This window comes from Corvus moneduloides, chromosome 8 (genome assembly GCF_009650955.1).
Source record: "Corvus moneduloides isolate bCorMon1 chromosome 8, bCorMon1.pri, whole genome shotgun sequence".
Classification (NCBI taxonomy): domain Eukaryota; kingdom Metazoa; phylum Chordata; class Aves; order Passeriformes; family Corvidae; genus Corvus; species Corvus moneduloides.
In genome coordinates this window covers 2,453,326-2,471,066 of record NC_045483.1, presented here as the reverse complement: position 1 = coordinate 2,471,066, position 17,741 = coordinate 2,453,326, and the positions used below count along the sequence as shown (strand labels likewise).

At 43.3% G+C, this 17,741-nt stretch overlaps 1 protein-coding gene across 2 annotated transcripts in view; it reads left to right on the top strand.

The window, feature by feature from the left end:
* The window catches only part of DOCK1 (dedicator of cytokinesis 1), a 264,142-nt gene that overhangs the window by 138,506 nt on the left and 107,895 nt on the right, over positions 1-17,741 (top strand). For both annotated transcript variants that reach the window (XM_032117142.1, XM_032117143.1), the window contains exons 28-29: positions 8,536-8,637; positions 14,636-14,730. In XM_032117142.1, coding sequence (XP_031973033.1) covers positions 8,536-8,637; positions 14,636-14,730 — 197 coding nt within the window. The remainder of the gene's footprint in view (positions 1-8,535; positions 8,638-14,635; positions 14,731-17,741) is intronic.

The window sequence follows — 17,741 nt, the reverse complement described above, 5'->3', positions numbered from 1 at the left end:
CATTAATTTTACTGCCATAACATAAAATATCACAGAAAACTGAGCTTAAGTCAGAGAAGTCAGAACAAAGGACCAGCCTGTTACCAGTCTTCTTGCATTTCATCACTTCTCCTGCTCTTTGGGGAGGAGGGAATGAGAACATTGCCTGTGATGGGGATTTCATTTTGATGTCACACAAATGTGGAGAGAGCCCTGCCTTTATTTTTCCTACTGATGAGAGCCTGGCAGTAATTCCTGTCTGCAAGGACTGGGTCACCTTCTGCAGCTCTGAAAGCTGGGAACAGCACCACATCAGAGCCTGCTTCCCATAAACCTTCCAGTATCCACTCTGTGCTGTCCCAAAACCTCGGGAAGAGAACAGCCCCCGGGGTATGGTGTGATGGTTGATGTGCTGAGTGAACCAAAGGTAGGAATTAATTACAAAATGCAAAAGCTTCCCCCACAGAGACCTCCTCCTGCAAGGAGCTTTTTAATCCAGGGATATCTAAACTGTGTGGTTTCATCAATTCAATTTGGATTGCACATCTTTCTTATCTCTCAGGCTCACTGAGCCCCTCAATAAAGCAGTTGCTAAATAATTTACGTTAAAACAGGCAAAGGAAAAGCACCAAAAGTGAGATAATTTGTCTTCAAAATAGCTGTTGCTTTTAGGAGTGTATTCATCTGGCAGCATCACCTGTCTGGTGCAAAGATTATCATTTAAAAGATAATTTATCTTCCCTCTTATTCCCATGATTTGTCACAGTGATACCTCAGTGCTGCAGAGACAATATCCCAAATTCCTGTGGGCTATCCCGGTTACTGGGATTGCAGTGCATTGCAAACTGGGAGTGCCACTTGTCTCCAATTATCTTTTCTTTGTGTTTGCAAACCTTCAACTCTTTTCCTGCTCTGCATCAGTTTATTTACATGGCTTCCAATATTGTTTGTGTTTGATAAATAGAATAGGGTTTCTCATTGCAATAGCTTTGTTTTTATTTTTCCTCCTCTGTGACTTCTTGAAGGGAATATCTGCAAGGGTATGGAGTGACAGGAAAACAGAGAATGGCTTGAAAGTGAAGGAGGGGAGATTTAGATTGGATATTAGGCAGATATTCTTCCCTGTGAGGGTGGTGAGGCCCTGGCACCAGCATGGTTATATTCCCATATTCAGTGCTGCATTTTGTCAAAATTGTTTTAAAACCACTTTTTTACGGCTTTTCCTTTTTATTTTTTACTGTTTGAGTACTGGCCATTCCCATAAATACAGTTGTTTTCTGTACTTTAGGACTGTATTTATAATTTTATTATCAGCATTAATAGATGTGTAAACCAAGATACCTGAAACAGATTTATTGAGGGCAGCTCTGTAGATTTTCAGTGAAATAATGTTTAGTGTAGCAGAGGGAGGAAAAAAAACCCATGAGGAAAGGCAATAGCATTTAGAAAACCAGGAATAAATGTACTGACCTTGAGAACTCCTAAGCACTCTGGGTTCCATTGAAGGGCGCTGTTCAATACTGACACTGTGTGCAGCTTTTAAAAGAGAAGCATTTTTTTGGTTAAAGTGGACTTTTTTCTTTGAAAAAGAGCCTTAGAAACATGACAAATGGTGTTGCTAAAACATCTCATTAATTTTTTTGCCTGCTTTTTACAGAAGTTGGTGCAAAGCACTTTTGAATCAGGGAACTCTTTGTGTCTATTCCCACTGTGTTACCATCAATTTTCTAACAAATACACCTTCTGCAAAGTGAATTTCAGTTGAGCTGCTGTGGTCTTGGAATCACAGAATCATGGAATGGTTTGGAAAAAACTTAAAGCCCACCCAGTGCCAGCCCTGCCATGGGCAGGGACACCTCCCACTGTCCCAGGCTGCTCCCAGCCCCAATGTCCAGCCTGGCCTTGGGCACTGCCAGGGATCCAGGGGCAGCCCCAGCTGCTCTGGGCACCCTGTGCCAGGGCCTGCCCACCCTCCCAGGGAACAATTCCTTCCCTATATCCCACCCATCCCTGCCCTCTGGCACTGGGAAGCCATTCCCTGTGTCCTGTCCCTCTCCAGCTCCTTGTAAACATTCTCTCTCCATCTTTCTTGTTGGCTCCTTCAGGTCCTGGAAGGCCACAAATAAGGGCTAGGTTGTGGTTGTGATCTGTGTGAGGACCCTTTTGCTCTTCTTCCCAAAGGGGTTTCCCTGCATTCATTCCTGCAGGGACTCCGTGCTGCAAATGTTTTCCTTTCAAAACGAGTTTTCTGTTGACTGAGACTGAACTGTCAGAGATCAAATCAGGATCTGTAAAATACTTCTTGAGGTAAAACAAGGTTTGAAGACTAAATAAACTGATACTCACCTCTGAACTCCCATATCAGCGCTCTGCATTTTACATTTTGCATGGACTTTTCCTGCCTTGACCTAAAAGAGATTTTGTTGCTTAGGGAGGCTCTGAACTCCTTAAGTCACATCAGGTAAAGGAGGTAGCACATCTTTCCCAGAAGCTCTGCAAGCAAAGTTTGTCACTGCAAAATACCCTGCTGCATCTTGATGGGCAAAAAGATGCTTCAAAATAATGTTTGTGGCAGCAGGAAAACGCCCAGATATTTATCACTGCCATTCTTGCAGATGTGATCTTCTGTTTCTGCAAGGAAAAGGGGCTCCCATGTTTTATTCTCATGTTCAAGGGGCAGGATTTGGCCTAAGGAAATGGAAAATTCTGTGTATTCAGTAAAAAACGTGATAAATGGGAACATTTTGCACTTGTTTTTATCCTGCTGCTGTAGCCACGAAATAATTTTGTCTCCGAAGCTGCTGCTGAATTTACTCTCGGATTTTGTGTTACGAGAAAAGAAATGTTTTAATACTGGGAGAAACACATGTATGAATTTCTATACATAGAGAGAAATGTATGTGCCCTAGGGGTGCTCTGCTTTTGGTTCTTTTTCCTGCCCTTCCTGGTGCGATGCTGCTGGGAAAAAACTTCAGGAATCGGCGTCAAACTCCCTTTGGGATACCCTGGAAGCTGAAACTTCTATCCAGGTCTTTATCTATTTTATAAAATATTCTTTAAAAGAAGTAATGATGGAAGATCCTCTTATCCATGCTGGGTTGTGTAATACCGTTATACTATAAAATATATTACTTTATACATAAAATATATTACTGAAGTGAGCAAACTTGTCTGCAGACAAATCGGATTTTACATTTTCATTTGGCAAAAAGATGAAATTTGGGACGTTTTAGAGATGGATTTTTATCTTGTGAGTCCATAAGTGGAGACAATTTAATGAGTGGCTTCTAGAATTGATAACAACTGATTTTTTGTTCTTTATTTGTTGCTAATATAGAGAGAATACAAGTTGTAAGGAGAGAGAAAATGTCATTTTTTTTATCTTTAAAAAGTACCTGGGAATTGTGAGGGACTTAAATCCTTTTCAGCAAAGTCAATTCTATGGAAATGTTCTGAAAGCCAAAATGTAGTGAATTAATTCAAGTGATTTTGTTTCAGGTTTTATATTTGTCCGTTTATTTATTTAGCTGTGTAGTCCTTTAAAGCCATGTAAGGAAAATATAATGGAAAAAAAGAAATGAAACTTTTCATCTATTCCTGACCGTGGTAACAGGGACATTTTAATGAGACATCACTTAACTGAGTGGAGGCTTGATTTCTCTCAGATTTTCTCACTATACATAAAGAGCTTAATATTTCAATTTAAATATTTCACTGGGAGAAAATGGACAAGCCGGTTTAAAATGGGATCTTTTATCCCTGAGGGAGAAAAGTGTTGGCATGTGTGGTCTCTCCTGCAGGGAATTCTCATTCTGAAATTTCTCAGTGTTAATGTTACTTGTGGGGATTATTTAAAACTAAAATTTCCTTCTTGTATCTGTTCAAGAGCCATTTGAACATTGAGTATTTTATTTTAAAGGCGATTTAGGAAAATAGGTACTTTTGGAGCATTCCTGTGCCTCTTCAACTTTTCCTTCAGGACTGCATTTTATAGAAATCGGAAGTAATTTTACAGTTTGGAATTGCATATTCATTTTTTTAATATAAAATGTGTTTCTTAATAATCAGGCATCTTTTCCAAAGAAGAAAAGAGATGCTTTGCTGTTGGGTTTAGGTTTGTTTTCTTTTAATGTAGCTGAATTTTCACTCATGCTGCTTGGGAGCTGGATCTGGCTTCCCTTTGGACAGGCTTGCAGCTATCCTGGTCCCATGGTTTTGCTTTGGGAATACTTCAATCATAGAATAGAATCATGGAATCATCAAGGCTGGAAAACCCCTCTAAGATCATGGAATCCAACCATTCCCCGAGGCCACACTGCCCCATGTCCCCAGGTGCCACATCCACACAGCTTTGAAATCCCTCCAGGGATGGGCACTCCACTCCTGCCCTGGGCTGGACAAACCTTTTCCATGCAGGAATTTTCCCCAATATCCACCCTGAGCCTCCCCTGGCCCAGCCTGAGGCCGTTCCCTCTCCTCCTGTCCCTGTTCCCTGCCAGCAGAGCCCGACCCCCCCGGCTGCCCCCTCCTGTCAGGGACTTGTGCAGAGCCACAAGGTCCCCCCTGAGCCTCCTTTGCTCCAGGCTCAGCCCCTTTCCAGCTCCCTCAGCCGCTCCTGGGGCTCCAGCCCCTTCCCAGCTCCGTTCCCTGCCCTGGACACGCTCCAGCCCCTCCAGGTCCTTCTTGTCCTGAGGGTCCCAAACCTGTCCCCAGAATCTGAAGTTCCTCAGGAGTGCCAGCACAGGGCACAGTCCCTGCCCTGGGTTTGTGACCACACAATTCCTGGTCCAATCCAGGTGCCAGTGGCCTCTGGCACAGCTGGGCACAGCTGGGCACACCTGGGCTCATTCCAAGCCCTCAGCACCCCCAGGACTGTTCCTGCCGGGCACTTCCCAACCCCTCTGGCCCCGGACCCAGGGTGACCATCAGTGAAAGTGGCTTGGAAGGAAACAGTCCAGGAGAGCCAGGAATTGTAGCAAACTGCTGGAAAAGGGCTTCTCTAGTGGATATTCTTTAATCATCTTCCTCTCTGTGTGACCACCTCATTTCTGAGCTTTGCAATAAGGAAAGACTTCAAGGGTAAGCCCTGAAAGTATTTCAGCAAATAAACAGCTGATAAATACCCAGGACAATGGAAACCCCTTGCAGGACTGGCTGGATAAACACAGCTTTGCAGTTATTCCTATGGTTCAAATTGAAATTGATTTTTTTAGAGAATTAGGTACCTTTTTTGTATGTATTGCTTCCAGTGCTGGGCTGTAGATGATGACAATAAGCTCCAAATCCAACAAAAGATTAAAAATCAACTTAAGATTAAAAGCTAATCATGTTGTTCGCTATTGCTGACTAGTTAGTAGAGCTTATTAAAAGTACATCCAGTACAAATATTGCCTCTAAATAATTACAAACTTTTATTAGCATTGTAATTAAGAGAGGGCTGGCTGCAAGTGACACCTCACAAAGAAAATGATGCCTGGTAGTTGTACTTTCTTCCTAATATTAACTAGATTTTCCTTCCCAGCAGGGCCTTGAGCAGTGGTTTGCAGGTGGGGATCTGCAGATAAGTGTTGGAGCAGGGATGGCTGTGTGTGATGCAATGCCAGCTTCAAGGACCAGTTTTGTATCAAAGGAAGGGGGTTTATTACCAAGATAAACACTAAGATGAGTGTGAATCATTATTTAATGCAGGGAAGCAGGACGAGGTGCTCATAACTGGTCAAAGACCCTCGCCCTCTGGGGGCTCAGCCTGAGCTGAGATGACGAAATTAAACAAATTTCTGTAATTTTAACTAAAACTTACAGCACTACAGAATCCCTTCCTGTTGGTGTTCCGTTTCTATTTGCTTATTGTTTATTTTCCTGTATTTATTTTTAGCTCCAGCAGCCGTTCCAGGTCTTTAGCCAGCTCTCCTACTGGCATTTCCCCATTTGCACATGGACTCAAGAGTGTTTCACCAGCAGACATTCAATGTTGTTGTTCCTTTCTGATTCTCACTGTGCTAATTAAGAAGGTATTTTTGTATAATTATTAGTCCCTTCAGTGACACATCATTTCTGCTGGCTGGGGACTGTCAGAGCAGCTCCCCCTGTGCAGCCATGAGCTGCTCCCAGGGATTGTCAGGAGGTTGGAGGGATGCAGAAGGGGCAGAGATCACCAGGAGGTGCAGAGGAGATGGCAATCAAATTTATCCCCACCTCTGGCTGCTCCAAGAAATGAATATTAAAATGTGTTTGGAAGTTTACCAGTTAATCCACACCCATGGGAATGCTCACCTGGAGAGGAGAAGGCTCCAGGGAGAGCTCAGAGCCCCTTGCAGGGCCTAAAGGGGCTCCAGGAGAGCTGGAGAGGGACTGGGGACAAGGCATGGAGGGATAGAACAAGGAGGAATGGCTTTAAGCTGAGAGTGGGGAGATTTAGATGGGATATTGGGAAGGAATTGTTCCCTGGCAGGGTGGGCAGGCCCTGGCACAGGGTGCCCAGAGCAGCTGTGGCTGCCCCTGCATCCCTGGCAGTGCCCAAGGCCAGGATGGACATTGGGGCTGGGAGCAGCCTGGCACAGTGGGAGGTGTCCCTGCCATGGCAGGGGTGGCACTGGGTGGGCTTTGTTGTTTGTTCCAACCTAAACACTTCTGGGGTTCTATGAATTTTTTTGCATCAGTTTGCCTTGAGAAGTTTCTCAGGGATGAAATTCATCTTTTAACTCTTGCAGCCCTGTGCATTAACTTAAATTACTCCCCAAAAAGGCAGATTAACACAAAAACATGACCAAAGCTCTCAGCCAGTTTTAGAACTGAGTTTGTTGGAAGCAGAGCTGCTGGTCACCTGGAAAGGGCTGGATTTGCCAGCGTGGGGTTGATGTGAAGCAAAAATCCAGCAAAAACTGGATTGATGTCTTTGCCAGGCAGTGGACTTTGAGGCTATTTAAGTGTCTCTGAAAAGATACCATGGGCAAAACAAGGCTTGTCCCAGCTCTCCTGAGCATTCCTGAGCCATCCACAGAGCTGGGATGGACTGAGCTCCATCTGCAGCCTAATCTGAGGCAGCCAATTTAAAAATGTATAATTCTGCCTGGTGCTGGCACATCACTGTGACTGATGACATCTTTAGGGGAAATAGGAGGCAGTGGGGGCTCTGGAATGTTTTCTTGTAGGCATGAGCCCAGTGTTTGTTGTGGCAGGAGCTCGTTAGGCGCTGTTTTGACAATTAAAGTTTGGATTTTTGAGATGGTCCCCTCTTACTTCCTTTTCATAGTAGCAAACATTGTCTTTGTAGCGCCCCAGCTTCTGTCTTTGTCAGGGGTTGTTAGGAAGTTCTTTTGATGTCCCAGAATAGCAGCTTGGGTGGCCTTTTCCTTCCATATTCATGGTGTTTGCAGATGCCACAGAGCTCCCATCAGGTTCCTCGGCATCCCCTGGAAAATCCAATATTCCCACGTGCACAAAATCAGCCCGTCAGGAGTTTAGATCTCAGCTCCATTGCAGGAGAAAAGCAAATTCCAGGAGTGCTTATCAGGTGGAAATTGGGGATTAGCCTGTAAATAAGAGGGCTCAGAGCACATGCAGGTGACCCGGCGTCAGTTTGGGTTTAATCTCAATTACTTGGGCTGCTGTGGAATTAAAGATTTTAAATTGAAATTAATGCTGATCTGAAAGGTAACAATAAAGGCTCTGTGCCTTTATGCAGAGAAAATTCCTGAGTGTTCTCCTGGGCTGTGGCATGAACTAACCTTGAAAACAGCACAGAAAGGGGAATTTGCAATTTCATCAAACCATAGAAAGAATCACTTCTTTTCTAAGTCATTCTGCTGGGGTTTTTTTTCCAATTTTTAATGTTTTTCCTCCTGCTTTAAAGACCAGAAAAGATGTGGATGTCATTAATAGACTTTTAACACATAGTCAGAGAGGGAGGATGGACAAGGAGCTCCCATTTATGGGATTTTACTACCTCTAGGAGCATGGGAATGGGTTGGAATTGTTGCTACAACACCTTCACACACCAGAAGGAAAAATTAAACTTTCTTTATGTCACTTTTTACTCTTCATGTGGTTGGAGAGAGATCTGGGTGGTTCTGCTTTTCTTGTTTTATGGAATTTACTGGGTTTTGGTGGTGTTTTTTTAAGCATCACTGTATCTGAAAATACCATGCAGTGAAATGAAAACTTGGGGTTTAGCTGGGATGCTCCATATGATGATTTTGAAGGGATTTCTTCCTTGAGCAGAATGTTGACTTTCCAAATGCAAATGCTGATATTGTGTGATATTTTAGGAGTGCTGTTTATTACCTTGCAAAGCCTTGAATGTCTGAGCAATCTTTCGATGGAGAACATGCTGCAAAAACTTCAGTGATAAACCCATGAAATCGGAAATGGAAACTTTCTGAGATGGTTTTCTTTTGTTGTTTTCTTGACAGAGTTTGGCATATCCATTAATGAATTTTAATGACAGGATTAGCTCCCCTGCAATCCGTGGTGCTCTCTAGCAATATTGTGTTTTGATAGGCAGTATTATGCTGCATTATCCTAAAGAATGGATTCTTTTCCTTTGCTTTTTGCCAGGGGAGCTTCGTGGCCTGCATGACAGCCATCCTGAGGCAAATGGAGGATTATCACTATGCCCATTTAATCAAGACTTTTGGGAAGATGAGGTCGGATGTTGTGGTGAGTTTAATTTGGTTAATCTCTTCGTAAGGTAGCTCAGCTTGTGTTTGGGGTTTTTTTTTCCTGTTTGTGGTCATTCAGTGCACTTGTGAGATGTGAACAAAATGTGCTTGGCATTCCAGATTTAATATAAAATAATTATTTAAGCACTGTGACACACACAGGAGTACAGCTGGAGCTGTTCAGTGTTTTAAAACAAGAGCCAGTGGATTGAAGGCAATTAAAGAAAGCAGTAAAATAGAGTAGTGATGAGATATTACTAAAATGTGGTCGGGAAAGAAGAAAAAAAATATAAAAAAAGCTTTCTTAGGAAAGGAACTTTCAGTGTTAAATCTTCCAGATGTCCTGATTTCCATTCTTGAAGTAGCTTTTACTTAGAGATCTGCTCACTTTCCCTTTTATGCAGAACACTTTAACCTTAAAGATGCCCTTCGTTGTTAAATAAGCAATAATAATTGAAATTTGTCTTCCCAGAGTCGTTGGGTAGCCTGGCTAAGGCAACAACCCGAGTTCATTACAGCATAATAGAAGGGAGTTTATGGCTGAGGAGATAACTTTGTAATAACCTGAAACTACCACTGCCATATGGCCAGGCAGGGCTGGGAGGGGACACCCAGCTCCCTGGCTGAGCTCCAGCAATCAGTGACGACCCAGAGCCTGCTCAGCTCTGCCACATCCCCTCTGCCACCCTGGGAATGCTCCAGGCAGCTTCCATCTGGATTTTAATCCTTCTGCAGCTTCTCTTCTCCCTTCCAGACCCCCCAGAACAGCTCCAGGCTCGTTCTTTTGTGTAACTTTCATGTTTGGACTTTGCAGTTTGTCTTGAATTTGTATTATTCTTCTTTCTGCCTGTGTTAGGCAAGGTCAGAGCTCTTTACCTGGTTCTAGTTTTCGGGTGCTGAAGCCCCTTTTTGCACCTGCTCTGGCATCTCTAAAGCTCAGAGCTGCTGTTTTAAGAGGGAGAAGGCAAAGTCCAGCTGCAAATTGCTGCAGATGGGATCACTGCATTGAAAGGGCTGCTTCCCACTGAGCCTCCTTTGGGATCCTGGAGCATTTCCATGGATGGGCACTGAGAGCAGAACATTCCCAAACCAAATACAGATAATGGGCTGAAGAGAATGATTATAGCAGAGAGAAGAGACATACTAAGGTTTATAAAGCCAAATCTTTCTCTAATTTTAAAGCAGTTCAAACCATTTGGCTCTGGAAAAGGAATTCCAGTGGAGAAAGGGAAAAGCAGCTTGCTCTGAAAAGGTGTTGGGGTTTATCCCATCACTTCCACAGCCCTCCCTGCACTGGGATGGGGAAGGGAATCAGGGAAAGGTCAAACCTGTGGGTTGAGATGAGAACGGTTTCATAATGGAAATAAAGTTTAAAAAAAATGAAAAAAATTATTATCATTTTCATTATAGAATAATAGAAGAGGTTATGACAAAATACCTAATTTCTAAAATGAAAATAATAGAAAATATATTCCTCTATATAATGATAAAGACACAACAAAATCATAATGATAATGATGATAATAACAATAATAATAATAATAATGATAATAATGGCAATTAAAAGATAAAGGGAGGAATAAAGCCCCAGACAGAGCAGTGATGCCCAAACAGTTGCTCAGCACCCGTCCCCCAGCCCAGATCAGTGCTCCCAGCCAGTTCCCCCAGTTTATAAACTGGGCCTGGCATTCCAAGGTGTGGAACGTCCCTTTGGCCACTTCAGGTCACCTGTCCTGGCCATGCTCCTCCCAAATTCTTGTGCAGCTCCTCGCTGGCGGAGTGAAAAGTCCTTGACTCAGGGCAAGCTCTGCTCAGCAAAACCCAGAATATCAGCGTGCTCTCAACATTAATTTCATCCCATATCCAAACCACAGCTACCAGGAAGAAAATTAACTCTATCCAGCCAAAATCAGGACAACATGGGATGAAAAAATGCAGAGAGAAAAGTACTGCTCAGGAAAGCTGGGCATTTTCTAGTGAAACTCCTTTCAAGTCTCACTTTTGTGGTCTAAGTTGTGAGAAAGGTGCTTGTGTAGGTCAGAGCTGCCTTGGTGAGAGCAAGGGCGTGGTCCTGGAGCTGAAATTTGGCAAGGGCTGGGTTTATAATTGCTGCTCTTCAGGGTGTCATTGATGCGCTTGCAGTTCTCTGGGATCCATGAGGAATCACTTCTTTCTTTGGTCTGGACTCTGGATATTCATTTTTATCTGCATGTTCTGGGCTTGTCTAGCTGCAGTTGCTCTGGACTCTTAAAATCACATTTTCCATCAGAACAGGAACTGTTTCACTGCTTGTTTTCCACTCTTCTGCTCACCTGTCAATCGTTTGGGTTTGATATTTGAATCCAGACTTGGGCAGTTGCTGTAATACTTTTTATATCTTTAATGAAAATGTGTCTTTTAAATGTTTTAATGTTGTTCTGTAAATGATAATGTGTGTTAATGGAAACTGAAGTACATAATAAGCTGGTAAAACATTAAATGGAGAATATGTTTGTGGTAGAAAATGCTTCCTTAAACTGATTTTAAATAGTATTAATTAAGGTGTGGAGGTTTAATGGCAGAGCATTGTTAATCCTGTAAGTGAAGGAAACTACAGGGAGTAAATCGAATTTTCTTCCTTTTTTTTTTCATGTTTTTTTCACTCTTTTAATCCAACAATTTTTTGAGCCACTGCCATTTGACTCACCCAGTAGAACTGAAATTCAGGAGTCTTTGCATTTAAAGCCAGACCTGGAAGTGAAAACTGCACCTCCTATTGCAGAGGATTCCATTTAATCACAAAGCAGTGATTTAGAACTGAGACTAAATTCAGCCAGGCAGAAATGAAAAGCTTTTTCTTAAAAAAAAAAAGGCAAGAGAAGGGGAAAACTTAAGCTGTGGTTGCTTCTTCACCACTGGAGACCCTTAAATCTTCCTTCAGCCTCTGCTCTTGCTCAAGCAGGAGTTGGAAGCTCTGTGCTGGAAGTGCTGGACGAAGCTTTATGGTCTGTGTTATGTAGGTGGCAGGTTGAGATTATTATAGTGGTCACATTTGGCCTCAAAAGTGTGCGAGAAGATGAGGTGGAGTGCAATAAAAGCAGTCTTCTACCTCTCTGCAGAACAGAGAGCTTAGATTTATTAAGGAATGTCTGTTCAAAGAGGGATTTCTTGCATTGAGATCCCTTCCAGCCCAAACTCTGCTGTGATTCTGTAAAATCAAAATCTGTGATTCTGCTGTCATCCTGAGGTGAAACATTATCTGAGATCACTGAGGTTATTTCTGGGACTAACTGATTCCTCTCCCCTTTTTCCTTGGTAGAAAATATTTTTATTTGAGACGTGTGTGGTTTAGTTGACAAAAAATGCCTGTTAATGTTCTGCCATGTGTAGAATCTCAGGCTGAGCTCAGGCTGTTTGCTTTCCATCAGTGGATGGGAATGTTTTAGTGGTCTTACCTGCTGTAAATTCTATTTCCTATTAAACAGGATTTGTAGTTGGAGAGAGAGCAGGAGTTGTAACCCTTCCTCCTTTAGTACAGGTTTTATTTTCAGAAAAATTGGTGCTGCTTCCAGTTATACTGAAAATACCCAGTTTTTTCTTGTCCTGGTGGCTTCCCTCTCTTCCCAGCCCCTCAAAAACCCTGAGTTTTCCTCATAAAAGGAGGTTAATTCATCCAAACCATTTGCTTTTCTATGAGAAGCATAAAACGGAAAAGAGAGCAATATTATGAATACATAAACCCCCGGTGAGCATCAGGAGCTTTTTATTTGATCAATAATTAGCTGAGTTGTTACAGAGCATTATTTAAAGTACCTGGGTGAGCGTGGGGTTATTAAAATGGAACTGTCAGGGGATGGAAATGTAGAGCTGAATCAGCAAAGTGGGTCAGAGCCCCCAGGGTCAGGAAGGAACCAAATCATCAACAGTGGAATTCTTTCAGCAAAACACAGGAAAAATGAGCAGGGAAATGTGCAGTTTGAACTCTGCAATGAAGGCAGATCTTCCTGAGCTAAAGGAGTGGCTCTGGGATGAGTTGGGCTTTGCACAGTGGTGACATCTGGAGCAGGAGCAGTTCCAGACTTGGTCTCCACCCTGTTAATGCCCGAAGCATCAGGATCTGGTTCACTGGGCACGGTGCTGTTTGGTCAGAGGTTGGATTTGGTGATCCTGGGGGTCTTTTCCCACTTTAATGATTCTGGGATTCTGTGATCTTTATTGATGTTGTGTTGTCAAACAACAGAGGGGTTATTTCACCAGGGGTATTCTGCACATGGTGGAGCCCAGCACCCTGGAAGTTCACAGAATCCCAGAATAGCTGGGGTTGGGTTGGAAGGGACCTCTGGAAATCGCCCAGTCCAACCCACTGCCAGGGCAGGGTCCAGGTAGGTTTGGAATGACTCCAGAGAGGGGGAAATTCCACCTTGCTTTGTGAAATAGAAACATGGAGAGAGAATATTTACAAGGGCTGGAGGGACAGGATCCAGGGAATGGCTTCCCAGTGCCAGAGGGCAGGGCTGGATGGGAGATTGGGCAGGAATTGTTCCCTGGCAGGGTGGGCAGGCCCTGGCACAGGGTGCCCAGAGCAGCTGGGGCTGCCCCTGGATCCCTGGCAGTGCCCAAGGCCAGGCTGGACACTGGGGCTGGGAGCAGCCTGGCACAGTGGGAGGTGTCCCTGCCATGGCAGGGGTGGGATGGGATGGGATTTAAGGTCCTTTCCAACCCAAACCATTCTGGGATTCTGTGATTCTTATCTCAATGCCATATCCTCAGGACCTCTGCAGCTCCCTGCATCCACTGACTGGGAATTTCTGAGCCAGGAAAACATTTTAACAGAGCAGTGGATTAAAAGATAAATCTGCCAAAGATCCTGGCTCTCATACCTGAAGAAAGACTGATGAGAGCAGGAGCTTCAGATTCATTTCTCACTGAAAAGGTTACACAGAAAGCAGTCTTAGTTAAAAGTCCAGTCGATGGAACATATTGGGGATTTCTTTTTTGTAGGCATTTGACATTTTAAAGATAGACCAGATAAATACCATTACTGAGAAACTGTATCAAAGGGAAGATATTCTAACCTTGGAATAAAAGTTCGTTTTTATCTCTGTGTGAAGTGGATCAAGGACTTTCTGCATGAAGTTCTCTTTTCCCCTTTATCTTTCTTGCAGCATTTGATATTACTGAAATTGTTAGATAGCAGTTACAGATTCCCAGATTGTAGGAAATGATTTACATTGTAAAGTACACGAAGTTTCTGGTCCAAAGAATTGTTTGCTTATAGCTGTGTGGAAATAAATTGGTTTATGCTGTTAAATTAACTTGTTCTTGGGCAGGTTTTCACTTGCAGGAACAATTCCTGCTGCTCCCTTTGGGAGGCTCTCACCCTGTTTTGGGATGTCCAAGCCGTTGTTGTCCTTTACCCCAGGTGCAGGTGATGAATCTCACTTTGAACTGGAACATGTTTTTATTTTAATACATAAGTAATCTCAATTTCAGGACAGTACTCATGAAGGGAGGGAATATTCATCACCTGACTCCAGGAAGTATTTTTAGTGCAATCATAAGAGTTAAATAAATATTCAGCTTTCTTTTTTTCCTCTTTCCATGTATCAGTGTGCTTTTATCAACTTCCCAAGAGTGTGTCACGACAGGTGTGTCACAATACATGAAAAAACTGGGAGATTTTGTCCATAGCATGGAAAATAATGATTGTTTTTCCAGCAGAAACTCCTTTTGGATAACTGGTGAACCAGTGCTTGGCCTTGAGTAATCCCATGGGTTGCTTAACTGTGGGATTACTGTTGTTATAATTTCTGCAATGGAATTATTGTAGGATTTATGGGCATCATGGATAAATATGCTTTGGTAGGATTTGGGTGTGTTTTTTATGAAAAATGCCTTTTTTAGGAAGCAGAGCACAAAGCCCCCTTTGGCATCCAGTCCATCCATACCTGCCGCCATCCCGTGGAGTTTTTCGGTCTGCGGGAGTGGCCTTCTCCAAACACTGTCTCTTCTTTTAGGACTTCCTGATGGAAACATTCATCATGTTCAAGAACCTCATCGGGAAGAACGTCTATCCCTTCGACTGGGTGATCATGAACATGATGCAGAACAAGTGAGTACAGAGGGAAAAGCTCCGGAGCTTTCCCGAGCCGGCGCCTTTGGCTTTGCTCTGGAACAACAGGGTTGCTTGGAAACAGCAACCACGAGGCTGCAGCCAGCCTGCCCTGGCTTTGCCTCCCTCTCTCATGCACAGAATTATTTCAAAATTGGCTCTGGAGGAGTGTTTTAGTGGCCTGGCTTAGGGCTCTTGGAGTCCACCAAACATTAAAGGGTGGCATCAGTCTGAGAACCCGGATTTTGCAGCCAGCTGCAGGTGCAGTAAAATTCTATGCATATCTTATAATAAGTCAGTTTATTCTTTGGAGGATGAATTGCATGTTTTGCATATGACCTCAAATTAGGGGTTATTGTATGGAGTCGTATGTCCAGGAATTATTTCAGTGGTGTTACAAGAAAGAATTAAAAAGGCTTTTAAATCCGAATTCCATCATCCCAGTAATGTAGAGAGAGGCTGAAAATGTTTCTAATGCTCATTTTTTTTTCCTTAATAATTGCAGTTCTGTCATTATTTAGCATTCCTTTGTGCAGTGTTTTATGCTGGTGACATTTTATTAAGTGTGTCAAATGCTTTTATGTGTACTGAGATGAAAGTATAAGGGAAAAACATTATATTTACCAGTTGCCTGGAGAAATCTCTTCTGCATTTACTGGAAGCTACCACGGCTATAAAGTTGTCAGCGTTTCCTTATATAAAATCCTGAACCACAGCTCCTGCACTCCTTATAAAAATGCACCATAACTTTAATCTGGGCTTCTGAAGTCTCCTTAACTCCCTAATAAAATCCATTCTGAATAAATAGGAGTCAGGAGATTGAGCCATCTTTGGGTTCTTCCTGCTGGTTTGGAATGCTTAGGAAGCGCCTTGGGAAGGTGTTTAAAATGAGGAGCTCTTTGAGAGCTGATGAGGAACATCTGAAGCCCCTTGGATTGATTTCTTTTTTTATTAATTTTGAAAGTGGTTTTGCCTCAGTAATTCCAAGTGTCTTGGGAGTTATGTTGGAGGCATCAGGAAACCCTCCCAGCGTGTGAGAACTCTGGGGTTCCTGGGTTTTGGGAAGGATTGAAATAGGATTGGGAAGCTTTGTGTTTGGACATTCTTAATGCCTTAACTGGCATTAATAAGTGGACACAGGGCAATTACAGTGTGGTCAGTACTGCAGTGAGTGTTGCTTGTATCAGCCCAGCACAGGAGGGACACTGAGCTCATGGACAGGATCCAGAGGAGGGCACGGAGCTGCTCCGAGGGCTGGAGCCCCTCTGGAGCCAGGCTGGGAGAGCTGGGAGTGCTCAGCTGGAGAAGAGAAGGCTCCAGGGAGAGCTCAGAGCCCCTTGCAGGGCCTAAAGGGGCTCCAGGAGAGCTGGAGAGGGACTGGGGACAAGGCATGGAGGGACAGGACACAGGGAATGGATTCACACTGCCAGAGGGCAGGGCTGGATGGGAGATTGGGCAGGAATTGTTCCCTGGGAGGGTGGGGAGGAGCTGGGATGGAATTCCCAGAGCAGCTGTGGCTGCCCCTGGATCCCTGGCAGTGCCCAAGGCCAGGCTGGACATTGGGGCTGGGAGCAGCCTGGCACAGTGGGAGGTGTCCCTGCCATGGCAGGGGTGGCACTGGGTGGGATTTAAGGGCCCTTCTCACCCAAACCAGTCTGGAATTGTGTTACCTTCATTGTCCATTGACCTCTCAGTGTTCACTTGGGCAGGGATTTCACCTTGGTTTTTCTTTGGCACTGTGAAATTCTGGCCGTACAAATGAAAGAGCAGAGGTACAAAACCAGCCTTTCCCTGCCCATGGTTTTTTTCCTTAAAGCACAAAGGGATCCTTATCCCAGGCAGGTCCTCACGGAAAATTTGGAGCAATACAAAGCAGGATGGTTCACAGTTAGGACAGAGGCTTGGAATTTTTATCCTTAAAAATAATCTTGTCTTTGTCCCAAGCTGGACACAAAGTCCTGAGGAGGCAGAAATGGGATGTGTTGATGATCTTTGATTCTTCCTGACTCACCTCAGTGCCTGAATATCTGAGTAGTATTTAAAGTTAAAAACATTTTCCAGTCTTTTTGGTGTTGATGAGTATCTTCAGATGTCCTGAGGGGGGTTGTTCATCCCTCATTCCCTCATTCCCATTGCACCAGCTCCTTTGGAAATGCTTCTCCATTGATTTCCGTGCTTTTCATTTTTCCTGTTGGAGTTAACGTGGTTTCCAAAACCAGTGAGCTGCAGTGTAAAACACCTTGTTTTGTCCATCTGCTCCATTTATTTCCACCCTTACAAAGTTTTATTGAAGAAAAACAGATGAAATTTAAGAACAAATTTTGCCTTTTAAGGCTGTGACATCCCCTCCATAGGAATAACTCCGAACGTGCAATTTGGTGTCATTTTTGAAAGCACCTCCTTGGGCAGTTTCTGTGCTATGAACCAAATCAAGGGAATTAAATTTTAACTGTATCCACAATTTCATATATTTCCTGCATGGATTATATCTGGTAGTGTGAAACAATGGGAGAAAGAATTAAAATAGCTGGAAAACAGAGCTCTAATTCCCCTTTTAGACCAGTGCTTTAGTTTTCTCTTAAAGCTCCTCTCCACTCAGTGGTTTGCTTCCAGATGAAAATACTCTGGAGTAAGCAGTGGATTCAAATGTTCTGGATGAGATCAAGTTGTAGCCATGGGGGAAGAGGGAAATGGAGAAATGCATGTGAATGACTGGATTACAGGGAATATTTGCAAATACAAGTTTAGTTCAAATTTAGTATTATATTTTTTTGACCTTCACTAGTGGGATAAATATATAGAAAGATATATATTATTTCTTACATATATTATAGATATAAAAAATCTGCACACTCAGTAATAGTGACAGAAATGACTCCCAGTGCTTTGCCTGCCTGTTTTTGGTCCAGTGCATGAAAACATCAGGGTCCTCTCTCTTTTCTGCCTCCCAGTATTGCTGTGCCAGGCTCAGGATCACATCCCAGGCTCAGGATCACATCCCATGCCTTTGT